The sequence below is a fragment of the Nicotiana attenuata genome, chromosome 2 (assembly GCF_001879085.1).
Source record: "Nicotiana attenuata strain UT chromosome 2, NIATTr2, whole genome shotgun sequence".
NCBI lineage: Eukaryota > Viridiplantae > Streptophyta > Magnoliopsida > Solanales > Solanaceae > Nicotiana > Nicotiana attenuata.
In genome coordinates, this window is record NC_031990.1 from 72388880 (window position 1) to 72410774 (window position 21895).

The 21895-nt window shown below is 36.6% G+C and overlaps 1 protein-coding gene and 1 long non-coding RNA gene across 2 annotated transcripts; both read right to left on the reverse strand.

Moving 5' to 3' along the window:
• Positions 10092-15440, reverse strand: LOC109212446. The gene is made up of 3 exons (XR_002065850.1): positions 15333-15440; positions 11075-11161; positions 10092-10656 (listed from the first exon to the last, which is right to left on the reverse strand). It is a non-coding gene; the product is annotated as an uncharacterized LOC109212446 (long non-coding RNA).
• On the reverse strand, positions 16230-20057 carry LOC109220947 (E3 ubiquitin-protein ligase ORTHRUS 2-like). Its single transcript, XM_019385418.1, has 9 exons — positions 19614-20057; positions 18926-19132; positions 18409-18740; positions 17959-18084; positions 17693-17792; positions 17520-17581; positions 17332-17434; positions 16807-16951; positions 16230-16675 (listed from the first exon to the last, which is right to left on the reverse strand). Exons 1-9 carry the CDS (start codon positions 20055-20057, stop codon positions 16230-16232), a joined length of 1965 nt encoding a protein of 654 aa, XP_019240963.1.

A 21895-nucleotide genomic window follows, 5' to 3' on the forward strand; every position in this document is an offset into this window, starting at 1 on the left:
TTTTGTAATTACATCCATCATTTGGGTCTGCAATAATTCTGTAATAAATAATTGGGGTGTTAGTGAAATTGGAGAAATGGGTATACTCTAATATTTGCATGAAACGGTAGAAAACATGCCCATAGGATTCATGTGATTTACTTGTTATCCAACTTGTTGTATATGTCATTTAACTTCCACTGGTAGAAACCATACCTTTAGGAGACTCAGACACTCACATAACTTGTCTACCATCAAAGCACGAGTGTAAACACTCTATTTATTCTACTGCTACGTGGAAATAAATGCCAATGAACTTTCTTTCGATTTGAATGACTATAGTATATTCATTAGATACCATGCCTATAGGATCCCACTAGCTTATGTTCTCTTTATTTTCATCTAGAAATCATGTCTATAGGACCTTAATTAACCAATTAGCTACTGTTATTGTTATCATATTGCTCCGCCTAGATAACATGCTTATAGAGGTAAAGTGTTATAAAATCAAAGTTTGATTGTCAATTGCTAGAGATCCTGCCTATAGGATACTGTCACTCGCTTAATATTGTTTGTCCACTTGTCAAGGCTGGGTTCCCAGAACTATTTTCATTTTTTTAGCTACGCTACTATTAGAAATCATGCCTATAGGACAATGTCACCTTTCTAAAACCGGTATCTAAAACCAATGTTAATAGCCTTAAAGCTCACAAATGGTCTACTGCCTCCTCATCTAAGACACTATAAGCAGTAATGTTATATGTGCACGTTCGAATCCAAGATCACATAGAAACCATGTCTATAGGGCTTAATAATTTTTAATTGGCCTCAGTTCTGAAACTGCCCAACGTCTAATGTAAGAACCTGTTTGGCGTGCATTTGTTGCTTAAGTGTGGAGGCTTACTTGAGCTTTTAACTGCCCATATTTGAAGTCCAATTTGTTTTGTATGTAGCCTAGGTTTCTCATTTTTGAGCTGCCTAAGTAATGTCCGGAACCACCCTAAATGGAGGTCCAATGCCTCCTGGACCATAGGCATGGGACGGGTAGTGCACGCATAGAGCGCGACTTAGAATTGAATTAGAGTGCCTTTAGGTAAACAACTTTAACATAGTAATCGGGTAGCAGGAGATGATAGTCTGTGCCCGCTGAATAATATGAGTAACTCCCTACCTCAAGGGAGTTGCGAAGTATTATTTATGTTGCACGGGGTGATCCTTTAGGCTAAAAACTTAGGACTCCCCCCCTCCTTTCTTTTCTTTGTACCTTTAGTCATCTAATATAGACGTTATAGTTATATCCTTGTGATCCTTATTTGTGTTATAACAAAATTATTTGACCCGTACTCTCTTTGTTGATCTTGCCTAATTATAATCCACATAGTCTTAAGTTCGGCCGGGATCCACAGTTGTGGACCTCGAAGAGTTCCTAACACCTTCTTTTTGAGGTAATTTGATCCCTTACCCGATCTTTGGTGGCGTTGACTAGTCAAATAGAGTTATCTGCATAATAGGTGCCCTAACGCACCTCAAAAACCATTAGGTGGAGACTTTTCTTCTCTTAGCACTCTATCTCTCATCCAAAAGAGTTGTCATAGACGTCGACTAGTGTTTTGCTAATGTAATAGACGGGATATCGTGTACCTTTATTTTCTCGGACCAGGACTGCGCACACAGCTACTTCGGATACAGCGAGGTAAACGAAGAGGCGCTCCCCGGGTTCTGGTTTTGAAAGCAATAGTGGCGACGACAAGTAAACCTTTAAATCCTTCAGGGCTTGGGCGCACTCGAAGGTCCATTGGAGGACGTTATCCTTTTTGAGTACATCGAAGAATTTATGTCACCTATCAGATGATCGCGAGATGAACCCTGAAAGGGCAGCGATACAACCAGTCAACCTCTGAACCTATTTGTTGGTGGTTAAGTGCTCTAGTATCCCTTCGATGACTTTGATTTGGTCGAGGTTGACCTTGATGTCTCGTTGTGACACTAGGAAACCCAAGAATTTTCCTTAAGCCACACCGAATGCATATTTTTCGGGGTTTAGTTTCATTTCATATTGCCTGAGTATGTCGAAGGAAACTCTCAAGTGGTCTTCTTTCTTTTTGGATTTGACCAGCATGTCGTCTATGTAGACTTCCATCGTCTTGCCGAGTTGGTCCTTGAATATTTTTGTTACCAACCTTTGGTACGTTGCCCATGCATTTTTCAGTCCGAAAGGCATGACTCTGTAGCAGTACGTTCCTTGATGGGTGATGAAAGTGGTTTTTTCCTGATCCTCTTCTTCCACGAGGATCTGATTGTAGCCTGAGTAGGCGTCCAAAAAACTCAGCAGTTCGTGCCGGGCCATTGCATCAATGAGTTGGTTGATATGAGGTAATGGGAATGAATCTGTGGGGCATGCTTTATTTAAATCTGTATACGCACATTCGCCATTTCTCATTTTTCTTTTTCACCATGACCACATTGGCGACCCATTGGGGGTATTTTGACTCCCTGACAGAGCCATTTTCTACTAGTTTTTTGACCTCCTCACGTACTGCATCGTTTATCGCAGAGTTGAACTTACGCCTAACCTACGTCACCAGGGGTGGAATGGGTCGACGTTCAACTTGTGTGTAGCGATTTCCTTTGGGATACTTGGCATATCTGCATGGCTAAAAGCAAACAAGTCCTCGTTAGTAGTTAAGAATTGACGAAATTTACCTGGTTCTTGAAGCTTGCAACTGATGTAAGCTTTCTTGTTGTGGTCGTTGCCATCTAGTTGAACGGGGTCGAGGTCTTCTATGGTCGATTCTGCGGCTTCTACCTTATCAGGGTCTCTAATGACATCCTCTCTCTCATCATAGATCTACCTCGGCCCTGTTAATTGCTATGCCTCTTTTGCTTTGCCCTTCATTTGTTGATTGACCGTATAATCCAGGGCGATGCGGGAGCATTTTCGAGATGTGCGTTGTTCTCCTCGTATGCTAAATATTCCCCATGGAGTTGGAAATTTGATGAATTAGTACAAGTTGGAGGGGATGGCTCTCATGGCGTGTATCCATGGTCGCCCTATTATGGCGTTGTATGATCTGTCCTGGTCCATGATATGGAATGTGGTTTCCAGAGTGACGTCGTCGGCCAGGATGGGGAATGTGATTTCTCCAGATGTTCGTTCAACTGCATTGTTAAAACCTATTAGCGTGATGCAACGCGGCACTATCTTGTCCTCGAGTTTCATTTGTGCAAATACCTGAGGGTGGATAATGCACGCGCCTCTCCCGTCGTCTACCATAATGTGTCTCATATCTACATCCAAAATTCGTAAAGTGATAACAAGGGCATCATAGTGAGGGAAAACCAAACAATGGGTATCTGACTTATCGAAGATGATTCTTTCTTCGATTTCGTCATACCGTTCGTGAGTGATCGACCATTTGAGCTTATGGGTTGTGGTGAACTTTACGCTGTTGATAGAAGCGTTGTCACCGCCACCGATGATCATTTGGATGGTGCGAGTTGGTGAGGGCGGTTTCGGCGGTCCCTAATGCTGTTCGCATCCTCTGGCAAAATTTGTCCTTCCCCGATCGCTCAGCAATTCTTTGAGGTGTCCTTGTCGAAGCATGTTTACGACCTCCTGTCTTAGGGTGATGCAGTCCCCAGTTTTGTGCCCTCGTTCTTGGTGGAACTCGCAAAGGGCGTCTGACTTTCTGGTGCTTGAATATGACCTCATCTTTTGTGGCCACTTTACCATCGGTCCGAGCTTTTCCAATGCGTAGACTATTTCTGAAGGTGACACATAAAAATTGTGAGCGGTTAACAAAGGGGGCATAACTCTCTCATTTCGGTGAGTCCCTGTCCTTGGTCTGGGTGGGCCCTCTTCGTGGCGAGAAGGGGGTGCAATGGCGCTTCTGACATATGGTAGATGCCGTTCTCTATTGGGTCGTGGAGCTACGAGGTCCCTTCTGGTATCGTCTCTTCGATCTTTCCTGGACTCGGCTTGTACCGAGGCCAATCGGTGAGTCGGCCCATTGAGGCCGTCCTCGTCTGATCTAACCTCAGCACAATAGGCGTTGTGTATTTATCCCAAGTGGTTGGGGGATATTTCATAAGCCGACTTAATAACTTTCTTGTCGCCCTTGAACCATTTATGTTTAGCCCGTTCTGGAAAGCTACGGCGAACATTCCTTCCGATACGTTTGGTAAGGTCATTCTTACTCGGTTGAATCGGGCGTGGAAGTCCCTCAATCCTTCTCCCGGTGATTGTTTGATAGCGATTATATCGTTCACTCTTGCCTCTGCCTTTTTGGCCCCGGCGTGGGTTGTTACGAACTTATCGGCCATCTCTTCGAATATTTCAATGGAACACGTAGGTAGCTGACAATACCATGTTAATGCTCCTCCAGTGAGGATCTCGCCGAATGTTTTCAACAAAATAGAGGATACTTGTTCCTTGGCGAGGTCGTTGCCTTTCACAATGGTGACATAGTAAGTTACTTGGTCCTCGGGATCGGTCGTACCATCATATATTTTCAGGTAGGACGGCATTTTGAAGGTTTTTAGTATGGCATGCGGAGCGACTTCATCACTGTATGGTTTCTCAACAAATCGACCAGCATCTCTCTTTGGCAAGAGCTTTGGGGCACCCGGTAATTTGTCGACCCTTTCTTGGTGTTCTCTCATTTGGTCCCGAAGCGCTTTGTTCTCGTTCTCCATTTTCTCCATCTCTTTCAAAATGGCTGAGAGGGTGTCGTGCACTATTAACGGTGTTGTGAGTAATACCTGTCATTGGAGGAGGGAACGGGCCATGTTGCTCGACCATTATTGGTGTAACGCAAGTGCTTGCATTTTTTATAATTGTATCCTGAGCGGGATTATGGAGGATGCTGGTTAGCGTGTCAGTTAGCCAAGCCTCGAGGAGCTTTTTTACTGTTGGCGGCGTCTCTTCCATCACGGACGTGAAAGCTCCCTTACCGCGGGACGTTACGATACTGCCATGGGGCGGAGGTGACCCGCCTCGCCTGGGAGAGTTATTAGGCGTTATATCCTCACCCTCTATTTCAGAAACCTCATTGATGGTGTTCAAGTGGTTGGTTGTGAGGTCGCTCATTACCCTCGTTCTTTCTTCTCTGTTACCTGCCATATCAGATCTGTGTGTACAGGGAAAAGGAATTTTGTTCTTGTTATTTTTTTTTTGTTAGCAATCCGTGCTAGTTGTTGATCTAGAGGAAACCAAACATTTAACTAGGAAATCCTCATAGACGGCGCCAAATTGTTTGACCAAAAAATATAAACTTTTAGTTAAACTATTAAATTTTATGTAATGTGGGGTTAAACTTAGTTATTAATAATATCATTAGATATAGAATATGACAGCTTGGATGACATAGGATAAAGTCGGTGGGAGATTGAAAATAACACACATTTAATATTTCAAAAGGTATAGATAATAACGGGGGAACAACTAACAATAAATAACAATAAATGACATTTATATAAATAGGGAGAACGATTCACCCAATAATGAATGAGATAGATGATTGTTCTTTCTGACAATGATGGATGACAGACAAATCCTCGAATGTTCGAACTATTCACGGATCTGATGGAAAGATATGGAATAATGTGTGCAAGAATATTGTAAAAGGTAATGTTTGTATCTTTGCTAGAGAGAGAAACTTCTTCTGAAAAGTGTTCTTATCAAGTCAATATTACATGTCCTACACTATTGTCTCTTTTTATTTTATTTATATGAGTCATATCCCTAACAAACCCTAGTAGTACAAGTGCAGAGAATATTCTATTGAATATTCTCTTTACCATCCTATTACAAAAGTTAGCCTGTTCGACCTCGGTCGTTGTTGACAGTCCAGCCACGAATCTTACTACTTCCTGATCGACCTCGACTGATCCTTTCCTTAATGTCGCTTTACGCCAAATTTTTTTCGGGCAGATTTTGGCCTATATGAATACTGGTTGGGGTGAAAACTTTTTTTTATTAATTGTTACTTCCGCTTCCTATCTGTCTTTTAAGATTTTGCGCATTTTGGTTTATAGAGTATAAGAAAATTTTGTCTAAACTATTATTTTTCTCTACCTTAAATATCTCACTTAATTGTCACTCCACTAGTTGGTGTAGAAGGGTTAATCTAGAAAAAAGTAACAGCAAATGATTTATTGTTTTACTAAAGCGTCAAATATTTCGAAACAAAATTATTTTGCCAAATCGACTAATATTTGGGATCTGAGAAAGTAAATAATTAATGTGCCATTGTTATGGTAGAACTATTAAGATCTATACCTGAGCTGTCAGTATGGGCCGGGCCGGGCTAGCCCAGCCCAGCTCACGTGGGCTTTAGCAATTGACGGGCTGAGCTGGGCTAGCTCACTATTTTGATGGGCCTTATAATGGTCAGTCCACCACAACCCTATGTGGTCCGCGGGCCCTCACGGGCCGGCCCATCATTTTTAAAAATATAATTTTATATTTTTTCTTTAAGTTCTGACCTAAAAAAATATAATTATTTAAAAGTTAAAAAAATTCTTATTGGAAAAAATTCGCAAAACTTAATAACTTTTTATATTGTTCCAATATATCACAATAAACACTAAAAAAAGTAAAAGACAAGATTATTTCATTCACTAAAAGTCTAAACTTAAAACAAACTAATGAAGAGAACGCTCATGATGCTTATGACATATCCAACACATCATCTTCATCAAACACATTTGAATCCGCTTGTGACAAGGTTGTCTTAACATCTTCGCTTTCATCTACATCTACAATTCATATGCAATATTAATTAGTTACATTTTAAAAATTAATAATATTTAAATTCACATAAAAAAATATTACCAGTTTGAGTTTGGGAAAGCCTGTGCAGCCAATTTCGAGTAGTAACAAGTGTTTGGATATTTTCATAATAAATGCAACTTCTGTACTTTGTAAGAACACGCCACCAATGCTAAATGTTGATTTCGATGCTACAATGGTAATAAGAATACTAAGTACATCACACACCATCACTGAAAGATCGGGATATATTTTAGAATGGTTCTTCCAATACATGACAACATCCATCTCTTGAAACTTCTCAAGATCAAATTTTGGTTCCTCTTAGTAAAGATCCAATTCTGACTTTCCATCTCTAAAGGCAGTATACTTTTTATTTTTTATATATTTTAATAAATATTTTATTAGGCCCACGGGCCGGTCCGACCCAGCCTCAGTCAAGCCTCACGGGCCACGGGCTTACTCGGGCCGGGCTTAAAAGCCTCGTTTTTAAACGAGCTCCAAAAATTCTAGCCCAACCCTGTTAAATTACGGGCTGGGCTAGGCTGGCCCTACGGGCCAAGCCCATATTGACGGCTCTACCTATACCTATTATCTTAAGCGGAACTAGAATTTCAAACTTACGGGTGCGAGATTCTAATTCTTTTAAGTTACTGTATTTTAAATTAATAATTAACATATTTAATAAAAATTTAAGACAAATACAGGGTTCGAACCAAAGCTACTGGATTCGGTCAAACCAGCTCCCGACACTCTAGCTCTGTCCCAGCCTATTATTTGTGTTTTTTAATTAATTGTAATAGTAATATACCTTATTTTCTGGGTTACAAATATCACACTTCAATTAGGATGGTCAATTGCATTTATTTTTAGTACCGGATAAAAATTCTTTTAGTTGTCATTATTGTGCCAAACCACTACAGTAAAAGTTGTATGCCAAACCACTACAGTAAAAGTTGTATGCGTCATTTCAAACTTCTCTCTAACGATCTTGTTTGTTTTTAATATTTGTGGATGTTATAGCGAAATGCTGTTATAAAAATATATATTATAACATAACTTAAAAATTGGTTCCGAAAAAAATATAATATTTATATAAAGTATTATCATATAAAAATGGTAGTTATTAAGAGGTCTGACTTTATTAAGATTTTCACGATAATGCAAGTTATTGAGAAGAAAAGGAAAATAAAAAGAAGGAATGATTCCCGCAGCTAATAAAAATTACATTTGAATATGATACAACTGTTTCTTCTTTTTTTAGGCACGCCGACTTGCTAAATTCCTTTCACTAGCTACTGCACACGTGTATCCGATACTTATATCATTGAAATCATTACTAGTGAAACATAAGAACATAAAGAATCCTCATATTTTACATAACTTTCTCCGAAATCGTATATCTCTGCACTTTGAAAATAAAGCTACTGCCTCTGCTTTAAATGAGATTAAAGTACTTTCCTTTTTAGTTTATTTCAGAAAAAATGACATATTTTTAAATTTGAAAAAAAATTTAATTTTAAATTCTTCATTTTATCTTTAATGAGAAGCTTTTATAATCACACAAATGTCATGACCCCACAAAGCTTTTACCCCTTAAGTTTTTAAGACCACAAATTTCAAAAATCTTCTTCTTTTTTCTTAAACTTCATGCCGAGTCAAACTATCTCATCTAAATTGAAACGGTGGAGTAATATATTAAACAGACACGACATCCTTTAATACAAGTTGCTGTTATCCAACGCCCATGTCCTGCATGTATTGTCAAACTCTTCGGCATTATTTCTATCGATCTTAACAGCTTGTTCGGATGCTTGTTACCATTTGTATTGTTACCTTAAATATAATGTTTGTTTTGATTATTACTTAAATTTTATTGTATCATATTATTAAATTCATCGTTAACGACGAAATATGCAACTTTATGTAACGATCAATTTGGTATGATTGCATTGTTACATTGTCTTTTTCTCTCTAACTCACACTGCATTATTATTAAATAATTTTATTTTTTTATTTACCTTACCTTTTTATATAATAATTTTACCCTGTATCATAATTTTTCTTTATAATATTGCAAGTTTAATCTTCATATTGCTGGTGCGTAATATCATGAAACGACGTCAAACAACACAATCCATCCAAACATTGCATTCATCAAACAATACGATATATTATGAAATGATATGTAACAACCATCCAAACAAGCTGTAAGTCTAACCCCTACTCTTGTTCTTAAATTGTGGCATCCTAGTCAACTTGCATACGAAACATTCCACCAACACAAATAACAAGTAACTCTATCCATCAAGATTTGAACAGATTTGAACCTCTTACCCTACTTCGAAAAGCAAAAAAATATTACAAAATATCAAAAAATAAAACAAAACGCCGCGCATCTATCGCTCTAATGCTTATACACGTTGCACAATACCTGAAAGTTCTTCAGCATTTCAGTAGTACCTAACTTAACTGAAGAAACCAGATACATAAACTATAAAGTAAGAAAATAAAATTTTACTAATACATGGCTGTCAAGTTTATATCAGGGAGCGAATACCCAGCGGCCCAGCATTATACTGTAAATGGAACTAGGGAGAAATTCAAAAATAGTCAGATTTATAAGTGGTCGTTCAAAAATAGCCCAGTTTCAAAAGTAATCGAAATTTAACCACTTTTCATGTAAAGATAAATCTGAGCGAAAACACTGTTCAAAACCCGAAAAATACGCCAGTATATTATGCTGGAGTTCCAGCATAAGTATACTTGAACTCCAGCATATTATGCAGCATAATATACTGGAGTTCCAGCAAAGTATACCGGTCCAGTATAATATGCTGGAAGTTCACACACAAGTGCTCGAATCTCCAGTATATTATGCTGGAACTTTCCGTGTGTTGGAATTCCAGCATAATATGCTGGAAGTTCATACACAGGTGCACCGAACTCCAGTATATTATGCTGGACCGGTCTCTGTTGCAGCAAAATAGTAGCTATTTTTCATTGACTTGGTAAACGCTAGCTATTTTTGAATGACCAGTCCGAAAATTGGCTAGACCGTGCTATTTTTACATGGAACTACGCCTCTTCACAAGGGTGATTAGAGTGCATAAAAATTGCTATATCTACCCCTGCGTGGGTCATTCCTCAAGCTGCTTCTCCCTTTCTCCTCTCAACGATTCATCATGGACTCAATCGAACAACTAAAACTTACAAGAGATGAAATCTTACACCAATGACAAATTACCAAGAGGCATTCTTTTACTCTTAATTTTCTAACCGCAATTCAAAGTTCCTCCCCCAATATCAGCGGGCATAGCGCTTCATCACACTCGCAAGATTTTACCGCCATAAGCACATGAAACAATAATGAAGGGGGGTTTGAGCCTAAAGAAAACCAGAGCTAAGGTAAATTACACAAATCATTAATTAAATTGCTTCTACTTAAAGTGAAGTAGAGCGTCCACCATCCAAAATTGAAAATAGATACATACGGAAACTTTTACTGGAAAAATCTGGTGACTGGAGTAATGCTCTTCTGCTAAACATACTCCTTAAAACGCCAGGAGAACCTCTACTAGAAGCAGAGCAAAAATAATACTCTAACTTACTAATTTGGACCATGTGCTTTACCCTGGCAACTTGTTTCTGAGGACTCTTTGGCACTATGAACGTGGAAGATGAAAACTCCAAGTCTTTGCATCTCTCTCATACATAAGTAAACATACCTCTGGCGAAAATATAGATAAAGAGAAGAATTCAAGTGCAATGCGCTTCAGATAAAACTGCAACATGTCATCCCACGATGAATGCTCCGCGAACCAAGAATTTGCCTAGCCTCTGATATTTTGCTTGCTTATTGATATTGTGTATTGCTTCATGGGCGGCACTGATTCTTGAGGCATCTGCCATTAACCAAACACGTTTTAGATTGTAAATTAAACAAGGCAATCAATAAAGAGGCAAAGCTTCGAGCATATTTAATCATCGGGGTAATTGAGTCATCAAGCAGAAATACAGTCTACTTTACGGTACTGTAATTCGAAGGTCCAAAAACTTGTTCCTGCAGCTGTGCACCATTAGATGGCAGATGATTTCCATTTGCACTTGCTTTCACTGCAGGAACACCTAGCTGGGGTTGTCAACAAACAGTACCCTACTGGTTTTGCTCATGTATGAATTAGTAAAGCCCAATGAAAAATTTTATTTAAAAAAAAAACCATTTTTTTCCTTTCCTTCTTTTTGGGTATAAAATGCTAATGTAAACTATTGTAAAATTAAGAATCAACTCAACAAATCGGACATATTGTCCATGAAACTTACTTGCAAGTCCTGATGACATGCCCAAGCAAAGGCCCTTACCACTATTCCAGAACCCATAACAATCACATCTGCAAGAATTCTCACACCCTGCAATTAAGAAGACAGAACAGATGTCAAGCAACGAACAGACTTATGTGAAACATGAATGTTCTCCCAGATAAACTTAGTTCTGCATAGCAAAGAAACTACATAAGAAAAGTCTAACTGATACCAAAAATTGAAAGTAATATTCCACCTAAACAATAACACAACTTCTGTTCCAATAGTACAATGAACCTAATAAGTTGTTCATTTTTTTCCCTTTTTGGTTGGTAGTTCTTCTACTTATTTTTCCTTCTTTTTTTTTGGCAATAGAGGCTCAGTTCAAAACAGGACTCTATCCTCCCAAGAACCTCTGCGAAATGAGTATCAGTAAGCACATTATTCCTTTTTAACCATCCAAATAGCAGTATTACCAAACCAAGATATCATATGGTAGCATTTAACTACATTAAGATTACCAAGATCGGTGCCTAGGGGAAGCAAATACAAAAGAATAGGTTGCAAGGCTATGGAAGTCAAAACTGTTTGAAGCCAGCAGGATACCGAACTAGTTAAATACATTCTTTAAATCTCTCTAAAAATAAAATAACAAACTCAGGCGAGAGCAATTCAAATGAGGCTTTTTCAGTATTGCAAAATCATTCAGAGGTTTTCATACATTACTCAACCAGCTACCATGGCACACTCATCATTTTTGTGACATTTTTTACAAATTTTCTGCTTATTAATTGTTGTAGACCTAAAAATTAATAAAAAAGAGTGTCCTTTCTCTAACAGTTTAAACTTGTAAACTAGCCGGCCACACAATTCAGTTAACTTCGTAGATTAGATAGTTCATATACTTCAATATGATATTAGCACATATCAAGCATATCAGAATAGACTGAAGTTCCATGTTCGAGCCTCACCATCACCGATCAAGAAAAACACAGAGGGAGTGTTGCAAACCCAAAACTATTAAATCGAAGTTTTTACACGATACTATACACACACTTCAATAGTAACAATCCTATAAATTGCTACAATTTAAGTGAATTTATGTCAATACAATTTTTTTCTCTTGGGGATAATGGGACAAAAAGTGGGAGATGTAGATACTGTGGAGGCTGGGGCCTTATTAGTAGTATAAATTAGATGAATTTGCTTATTTTCTTTATGACCAAGAAAGATGAGAACAAAAAGAAACACCTCTATGTATTCATTTCAGGCGCTGAACATTTGGCATAAATTTGCATTACACCACTTGCCTGAAAAACTGATGCAGTTCAACTTATATGATAGTTTACCTATCGCTAAGAAAATTAATCATATGGGACAAGTCTCCACATTTTAGTGGCACACAGTTTGAAATCCCTGCGGCTAGTGGATAGTGGGCCTGGCCCTATACCCATCTTCACCTAAATACCAAACCTTTATCTACGTAAGGGTTCGATTTACTAATTCTTATTCATATTTGTAATTTATCTAAGATCTTTCACTTATATGAACTGTATCCCTTACTTGAAGCCATCCAATGTTAACATTTTCTTTTTCCTTAAGATTGAATAGGTTGATTACATAATCAACACTCAACAAATTAAATATAGGAATTTTAAGAATGAGAAGAAAGGCAAACGGAAAACAATAATCTCAAAAGGAAAAAAAGACATCATTTCCATTGCCAGAAAAGGGTCCATTCCATTCCATTTCAAAAAGACATCATTTGGTGGTTTAATAGCAGGTTCTGCATCAGCTGGCTCAAATTAGGTATTCTTCCAGGAGAAGATTGAAATGATTACTCTAGGCCAATCAAAGATTAGGTACATGAATCCTTATGAGAAAATGGGAGGAAAAAGAAAAATGGAACATCAGCAACATCAAGCCAACCAAAATCGTCCACCTATACACTAAACCATCTGATAAGATAAATGGAAAGACTAGTCTCGCATGGGTCACAAAAATAAATTGAACTAGCCACATATGAGTAATACAAATTCATAGCTACACATGTTCTGAATCTCCTCAGTCCTCACAAGCATGCAAATGCATTAAGGGGACAACAACTACTTATGTTTAGCGGCATAGTAACGCAACAACCAAATACAGTTAAGCATTCCGACAAAAAAGAGTCACGAGAAAAGCAACAAGTTTACTTTAACAGCAGATTAAGGCTCGCACGTGTCAAATATCAACACAAACATGATAGCGATACACGTCATTTACAGCGCATCCTGACAGCTTTCCGTTAATATCTGAGCTTTTTGAGTAATTTGTTAAAGTTAACAAGGGTGATTTGGTAAAACTGACAAAACTGTTAGAGCCTATAAAATCTCGCTTCCAATTGGCAAACCCTCACAGCCGTTCCTGCCTATCACTTTCCCTACACATTGGTCTCTCCGCCTACTTTTCTGCTCTTTCATCTAATTCACGCCGCAACTGAGTCCTCAGGTGACTTTTTCCTTCCCTCTGATGCATCCCTGCTAATCTCAATTATTCTCATATAAAGAGTTAATCTTTTGTCCTGCCGCCATCGGTCTTTCCTTTATTTTTTGACAACTGACTATATGTATCAAGCATTTAAGAATGTCAATCTGACACCTAATCTTTGTTTTCATTATTTTCCATTTTAAGATTTGAAGTCAAAGATTTCCACTAATAAGCCTCAGATTTAAGCATGTATATCTCAATTCTAATCTTTGTTTTCAGGATTTTCCCTTTGGGATGCAAAGCTAAAGATATACACGAACAACTCCAAGGAGTAGTGCCATTAAAGGTCAGCGTTCTTTAGATCTGTCTCTTCTTTGTTCGGGATAGTAATCACAATTCCTTTAACGCTCTCTCTCTATAAAATTATGTATATGTGAAGACTCCGTTGAAGGATGTTGCTGGTTTTATGTGTGTTTGTCAGGGGTTTTCTTGTTTTGATAATAGACCATATAACAAAATGAATTGCCGGCCTTAGATAACACTTGGCTCTTTTACCTTGGAGTGTCCAACATTGTCCCTCTGTTGCCTCAATCTCAAACAAACTGACAGATCTCTCATCTCATACAGATGTGAGAAGTCTAAACCCAAAAAGAGGGAAATTTAATTTAAAAGGAGAATCAAGAACAGGATCACACATATAATTAGTACTGAAGTGCCTTTTTATGTACAGACATAATAACCGTCTGCATATAAATGTTTGACAGACAATAAAATTCAAATTTTATCTCTGAAAAAGGAGTGTCTAGACTTTCAAATGAGCATTCCTTAGTAGGAAGTTGCTCACTCAGCACGTGTATATGGAAAATAAGAAAAAATAATCAATAACTTGAAGTAATTCATCTTTTTCTCCGGTAAGTAATTAGTATCCTTTTATATCAAGAGAATTTACTAAGCCAGACCCAAAAAATCTACAAGTTGAACACGTTGTCCTTAGAGCACCAAAGTCAACAAAAAGCCAAATAGATCATGGAATGTGCCATGAACCAAAAGAAAATATCAGTAAGAACTATTTCTGAATCACATATACCAGTAGCGAATGGTCAGGTGGCAGAGATATACCTAAAAATCAAGTCACTTATGATACGATAAGCATGTTAATAAATTTCGTGCAAAGAACAAAATATAGCACGCGAACATGGAAAGATAAATGTAAATGCATTTCAATACATAGCAGAGAATATTATTTTTACTTTTCCAATTAGTGTGAAGATCATAATTACACAATATATGTATTCCTCACCTAAAGAACAGCTTATAACTATATTATAGAGTGCAAATAAAAAAATTCACTACCATAAAAAGACTCCTCACTAAAAAATTTATGTAGTTAAGTTTCCAACCATATATGGGAGTATGTTCTCAGCATGTGCTCATATGTTTCTTAAAGAGGTTAGCTTATGCCTATGTTACTGTATATCTATGCAAGATACTTACGAATTCAAATATCCTATAAAATACAGCTACAAGAAGGTCCCTGTAAAGCAAAATACTAAAATTACAATTAGGCAGGAGAGTGAATTTCAATGTATTCAACAAAACACAGAGCACTTCGTCTGAGGATTTTCACCGAATAGAAAAAGTCAGAAAAGGATTTATCAAATAACCAAAAGAAAGTACAGTTTAACAAAATATGTCTTAGTTTGAACAGAATCAAAAGGATTAATTAACAATTTCACCTCATTTAACTACAAAAGTTTTAGGTTGTTGCACGAAATTAGAACTAGATAATGAGAAAGAAAAGAGAAAAAACCTGACTACGGCGAGGATGAGACAGGTAAGAAGCAAATGCTTGAAGGAAACAAGCAAGCCCTGAAAGAGAGTGTAAAATTTTGTTCGACCAATTTACTCAGTATTCCGAGTTCAAAGACGGTTATTTTACAACCCATTTCTTAAACTGGGCCCATTTACGGGTTTAGACTTAAGACCCGAACCAATTACTTCAACTGGCTATTTCCGCAAAATCACTTCGAAGGTCTGTATTTAAAGGCTAGCCACGATTTTAATTTTTTTGCAAACCTAACCTCCTATTCACTCTCTTAACAAACCAGGCATCAGTGATCAGACCAATATTTTTTTCAATGGCATAGCCACTTTTTTGTCTATTAAAAATTTAATCATTAGTTTAATAGAATTGCAAATATAACAACCTTTTGTTTTAGTTGGCCGATTACTACCTCTTTCTACTTATTATTTTATCTTCACGGTTTCGAACAAGCAATGTTTGTACTTTTAATTTAAATTGGTTGATCATCTTTACAGTCAACCTCCTAATTTTCTAATTAAGTAGGCGTCAGACATTTTATTTATCTAACTAGCTTTTAAACTATATTTTTCTTCCAACATATCTAATAATACAGCATATAAATTAAACTAATATTTTAAATTTCAGGCTAAATCAAATATTGTCACGTCAAATAAAACGAAAGTACTAAATAAATATTAATGTATTTCAGGCAGAGAATACAAAATACAAATAAAATCCTCAAGAGATGTAATAATATAACATATGTTAGGAATTAGGTCCGATACGTGGATATAATTCCTCGACAAATATATCCCAAAAAGGAAAAAAAAAAAAAGGAACGAATCAATACGGAGCAAAATGTCACGTTTTTTCTTAGATTAAAATGTTCCTCAATAATCAGAGCTAATTACTACCATCAATAATATTTGTTGAGCTCTCCCCAGCATCAATTTTCTTTTTCTTGTTTAACTTGTTATCATTTGAAAGGATCTCATCATCATTAGACATTACGATCTCATTATCCTCTTTAATTATAACCTCTTCCTTTACATCTTCAATATCATCATTATTGTCTTTTTCATGAAACTCCTCTTGTAATTTCCCAATGGCATCCTCAAGCTCTCTATTAACCTGAGGATTTTGCAAAAACTCAGATATGTCAAGTGGGCAAGCTGGGCATTTCATACAATTCTTCTTTGTCCGAAGCTTTCGCCCATTATGGCATTCCCTTTCCTTTATAAATGCTTGTCCTTTAAATGCTTGCTCAAGGCAACCTTTGCAAAAGTTATGAGCGCAAGGAGTGGTTACAGGGAGAGTTAACACATTCTTGCAAAGTAGACAGCTGAACCCTGCATGCGTCAAATTACAAATTAATTAATCTTAATTGCATATATAAGACGTATCCAACAAAGGAATTGAAGGGAAAGGGTGAGATATATACTATATATATAGTACTATACTAGTATTGGTTTTGCTTAACCTTTTAAAAGTGTCTTATTCATAGATGTTTTCTGAGCTTTCTTTGGTATCTTCCTTGCTCTCTTCCCATCCGTCGAACTTCCTTCAGTTACTCTTTGTTGGCTTGGCGGTGGTGGCTTCTTCCACTTCCACCTGCCTTCTTCCTCCTGGCCAGACATGGATTCTTTTTTTAAAAAAAATTCAAATAAAATTTAACGAAAATGTCTAGAGATTTTTAATATTATAAGTACGTTTTAACTTGTTGTAACAGATAATATGCTTACTTCTTAGGTTATAATTAATCCGATTGTTTTATGAACAGTTACTTAACTATAATTGACTTGATACTAAAAAAGTCTTTCACATTGTCAACATATGCAAATTAAACTACTCCTTGAATAGTTGTACTGTGTACTGTATATATAGATACTCGAAAATTTTCTAAGAGTTAAGTTAATTTGTGATGGAGAACTGAAAACAAAATATTGCATGCTAATTAATTAAAGTACCAAAAAAGTTTACTACTATAAGCAAAAGAATATCATACATCATAATCCCATGAAGGACTGCGGGTCCTCTCAAAAATGTCGAGTGCCTCTTCAAGTTCAGGAATTTCTGGCAAGGGCCGAGGCATATCCCCAAGCTCATCACTGCATAAGAATATAATTAATCTGCAGTTAAGAATTAAACAGTAGTACAGTAATCAATTGGGGAAGTAAGAAAACATGTACAAACCTCGTCCACGGGGCAGGTTCATTGTCACATCTCACAAATAAGTACCTACACATCTTGTACCCCTGATGATACAAATACATATAAATGTCTCAAATTCAGTCAGCTGTTCAATTAGAAGTAATTAGTAATATTAGCTAGAGAAGTTATGGAATCTTATAAAAGAAATATTTTACCTGTTTTCCCATTTTCCTCCAACACTTCTCTATCCTGTATACACCATCATAACGAAGACCATCCTGTGGAGCATAGGATGAACGCTTTTCTTTGTGGGATCTGACCATAAAAAATGTGTATGAGTCAACTTTAATAGAAAAAAATATATAACACATTAATTGTTACTTCAGTTTTAATTTAATCATTGTATTTATAGAATAACTACAAGGGAGTCACTTGCTCAATGAAAAAAAATTATTCATCATCAAATTATATGATAAATTACCTAACAACACGAACTGGATAACCTTCTTGGCAGCTGACTCGCAAAGCTTCGTTGGAATTGGTGAATGTTTGATCAAATGATTGATCCTTATTTGTTCGTTTGTTTCCACTTAGATCCCTTCCCCCACTGCATATATATAATTGCAATACGAGAAGGAAAGAGTCTTAATTTAAGTTCTTGTATCATTAGAAAGAGTCACATCAAATTAGATCGAAGAGGGAGTTAAGCAAAATCTCAATTGCATGCTTAGATTGTTATTCCCTCCTATAGCTTAATTAAGGCGTCAGTTAAGAGGAGCTATAATATAATAAAGTTTAAGTTATATACATCGTCAGGAATTTGTATTTAAGTAGAATTACAAACTATGGCCCTGAGTCTAAAATACTATCTTCAATTAAACCAAAAAGGTTGAAAGCTCATATATAGAGATAATTAACAGTTAACACGTACCTTCCCGTGTAGAGAAACCATTCTCCATGGTCCTCATCATCTTCGTATCCACCTGAGAGCACCACAGATTGCGCACCATATTTTGCTTGTCCAGCAATTCCGGCCACATGGGGCCAGTGCACACCCCATTGCCTGCAATTCAACCGATGCGTCCACGACTCCCCTACTAAAACACCTTGATTTCTCTCCGGATCATTCTCTGCCAATATTGGGCCAAAATGATCCGAAGGGATCGTAACAAATATTCTCCCGCTTGATGCATTAGCCATTCCAGCTCTTTTAGCCGCTCCTTCCCGGATAAATGGATTATCAGGACGAACTTCCTCACTCATCTGCAGATATAATTTCAAATTTTAAATTTCATGGGTTTAACCTTAAAGTTCCTAATACTTCATTAGTTGTTATTTAAAATTAATTTTAGCGATTTTCATATAAATATTTTTGTGGTATATCAAAATATTAGTTTCGGATGAACTAATAGACAATATATATAACTCCATTCGCCAGATCTGCTCACCTGATTATAGGCTGGTTGAGGCCTTCTAGGGGCATTATTCTTTCTCGATTCCTTCGCCATTCTTATGGCAGTCACTAATGCCGAGTTTATACGAGGTTGATCAATCATTTGGCGACTAATTTGACTACGGCACTTGACACATTTATCTTTACCTTGGCCAATCCACTTTTTAAAGCACTTTAAGCAGAAGTTATGTCCACAGGATGACTGGAAAAAAGAAGAAAAGAAAAAAGATAACCATTAGCTAGGGTGTAGAAGCTTCACTATTAACATAAGCCCTGAAATGATTATAGACGTGTGCATCTATATATATACTTCTCATGCATACATAGAACCAGCCGCCGATGTACATGCGGTGAAGGGGTTTAATTAATTGAATCTCTTTGATCGAAAAATTATATTTTACAAATAATTAAAAATGCATACATCAATTTACTTTACATAAGGGAAGTTTCTAGTGAAGCGGCAAAGGTGGTCAAATTTAAAAATTATTTTAGATTACGCAGATTTAAATCCTAAGTGTGGCATTCTTGCATTTTTTTATACCCTTGATAGAATTTACCACCTGGGAACTGCATAGAACACATATCAAAATAGTTGTATTAGATCTGGAAATGGAAACCTAGAAAGGATCGAAGAAAGTAGACATGAGAAGGAATCATTTACAAAAAAGTGATATTAGATATACCGTTACGGGCCTATCTGGAAGCATATAACAAAAGGGACATTTGATGCTTTCACCAAGCACAGCCAACACATCTTTTTCTTCCTCCTCATCTTCTTCATTTTCGTTATTCTGATGTTGTTTTCCACTGACTATCTCTTGTCTCCTTTTCGCCTTCTCTTCTTCCGTCATCGACGTATCCGCCTCGATCTCCCGAATCTTCGCCACTAGTTCTCCGCCTGCGGTGGCAGGCGGCGGCGCAGCCACCCCTGTGAGACCTGTCCCGGCACAGTCAGGACACTCGAAGTTAACGACGGACGATAACGTAACAGGTGGATTTTCCAGGCAATCTATGTGCCAGGGCGTTACACACGTAACACAGGTGACTCTCTTCTCCTGTGACGGCGTTTCTTTACATATCATGCAAACGCCTTCGCCGTCAATCGGGAGTTGATTGATGGACGCCATTGGACTAGCTAGGTTAACTGAAGATAGAAACGATGAAAAGGATATGGTGATTAGCTAGTGTGAAGAAATCACAACAACGTAAGAAGATTTTAGGTAGAAGAAGTGTTAAGATTAGCTCTATTTATAGTAGTGGGAAAGGTTTTGGAGGAAAAGAAAGATTTGAAATGAAGTCCACTAAACTTACACTAGATTACTTTAGCTATTGCTGAATACGTAAAGTATATTTGGAAGAGACTAGTTTGACTATTTTTCAACTAAACGGACGGATGAGATTGATTTTTAGTACTAGGAGTAGAAGATTTTGTCGTTATTCCTGATGATATTTTAATTTACCGTAATTTGACTTTGATTGCAAATTAGATTCTTGTAATATTTCTGTCTGTCTTTTAGGAATAAATTATTTTGGAAAAAATTAAAGTATTTTTAACAGAAGGTTTGCGTGAGGGACATGTGCCCTTCTACCCTCAAGTCCACTTTCACTGCTAGTAAGAATAGTAGCAATACTTGGCATAATAATATCATGCAATTGGTTCTTATGGAAAAATTTAAGAAAAATACGGATTTTTTAATTATTTCTATGTCAGGTATTATGAAAATTTGTGTATTTGTAGGTGGTTTATCAAATGTACAGTCAAACAGCCAAGTAAGATTTCATTTGATATACGAGTTTAGTAACATAATAGTCTATTATTTTTTTTTTGGGTAAAACATTTAAATAAGATGTAGCAAATCTTAGAACGAGAAGTTTGATAGCACGTTTAATATCTTTAATTAAACTGGGAAAATGATGAATTTTTTCTATATAAAATAGAACCAACTACAAATACAATTGACTCAGTAGATCATTAAAAACTTGGATGCTTATTAGTTATGTCCATAATCCCTACATTAATTGCGTTTATCTTAATAGGAATCTATTCTGGATTTTGAGATATTGAATCAGTAAGTGATAAGCTTAGACAGGATTAAAAGGATTAACTCGTCATATACTCGTAATAGAAATTATAGAAAATATATCTGTAAATTCTAAAAAAAATCCATAAGAATCTATATATTGCAACTATGCTTTTGGCCTTGAGGGTCGATCGATGGACTTCCCTCAGACGGCTTTTTTGTTGAAATACTTTGACTTCTAGAAATTATCTATGGTTAGAGGACAAAAAGAGAAATTACAATAATCTAATTTGCAATAAAAACAAGAATCGGATTACTGTATATATTATTCAGGAATAACAAGAAAATCTGCTATTTTTCCTAGTACATTAGGAATCAATCTAATCCGTCCATTTGGTCGAGAAGTGGTCAAATATAGTCTCCCCTAATTAAATTTACTTTACATTTTCAGCCAATGATTTCTAACTTGCTTCAGTATATATAATACCATCAAATTTTTTATTTCCTCCAAATCCTGTCTTGCCACTATATATAGAGGTAACCTTAAGACTCTTTCTACCTAAAATTTTCAAGCTACTCTGTGATTCTACACATCATATCACCATCTCCTTGTTCATATATCTTTGCTATTTCTAATTAACCTAGCTATTCCGATGGCGTTCATCGACTAGCTCCAATTGACGCGAAGGCATTCCTTTACATTAATTGTGCAAGGAAATGCCAGCACAAGAGAAGACAGACACCTGCTTCACGTGTGTCACGCCCTGGCACGTGAGTTATATATGTTGCTTATGACTAGTAATTAAGTGTCAGCTCATAAAATAAGATCTAATGTTTACTGCAAAACTGATTGCAGTTTCAAAAAAGTCATTGAAACTGTCAATTTATATAACTAAAATCCTTTTGAAAAAATTATTGAGATTGTCGTATATGTTACTTAGTTA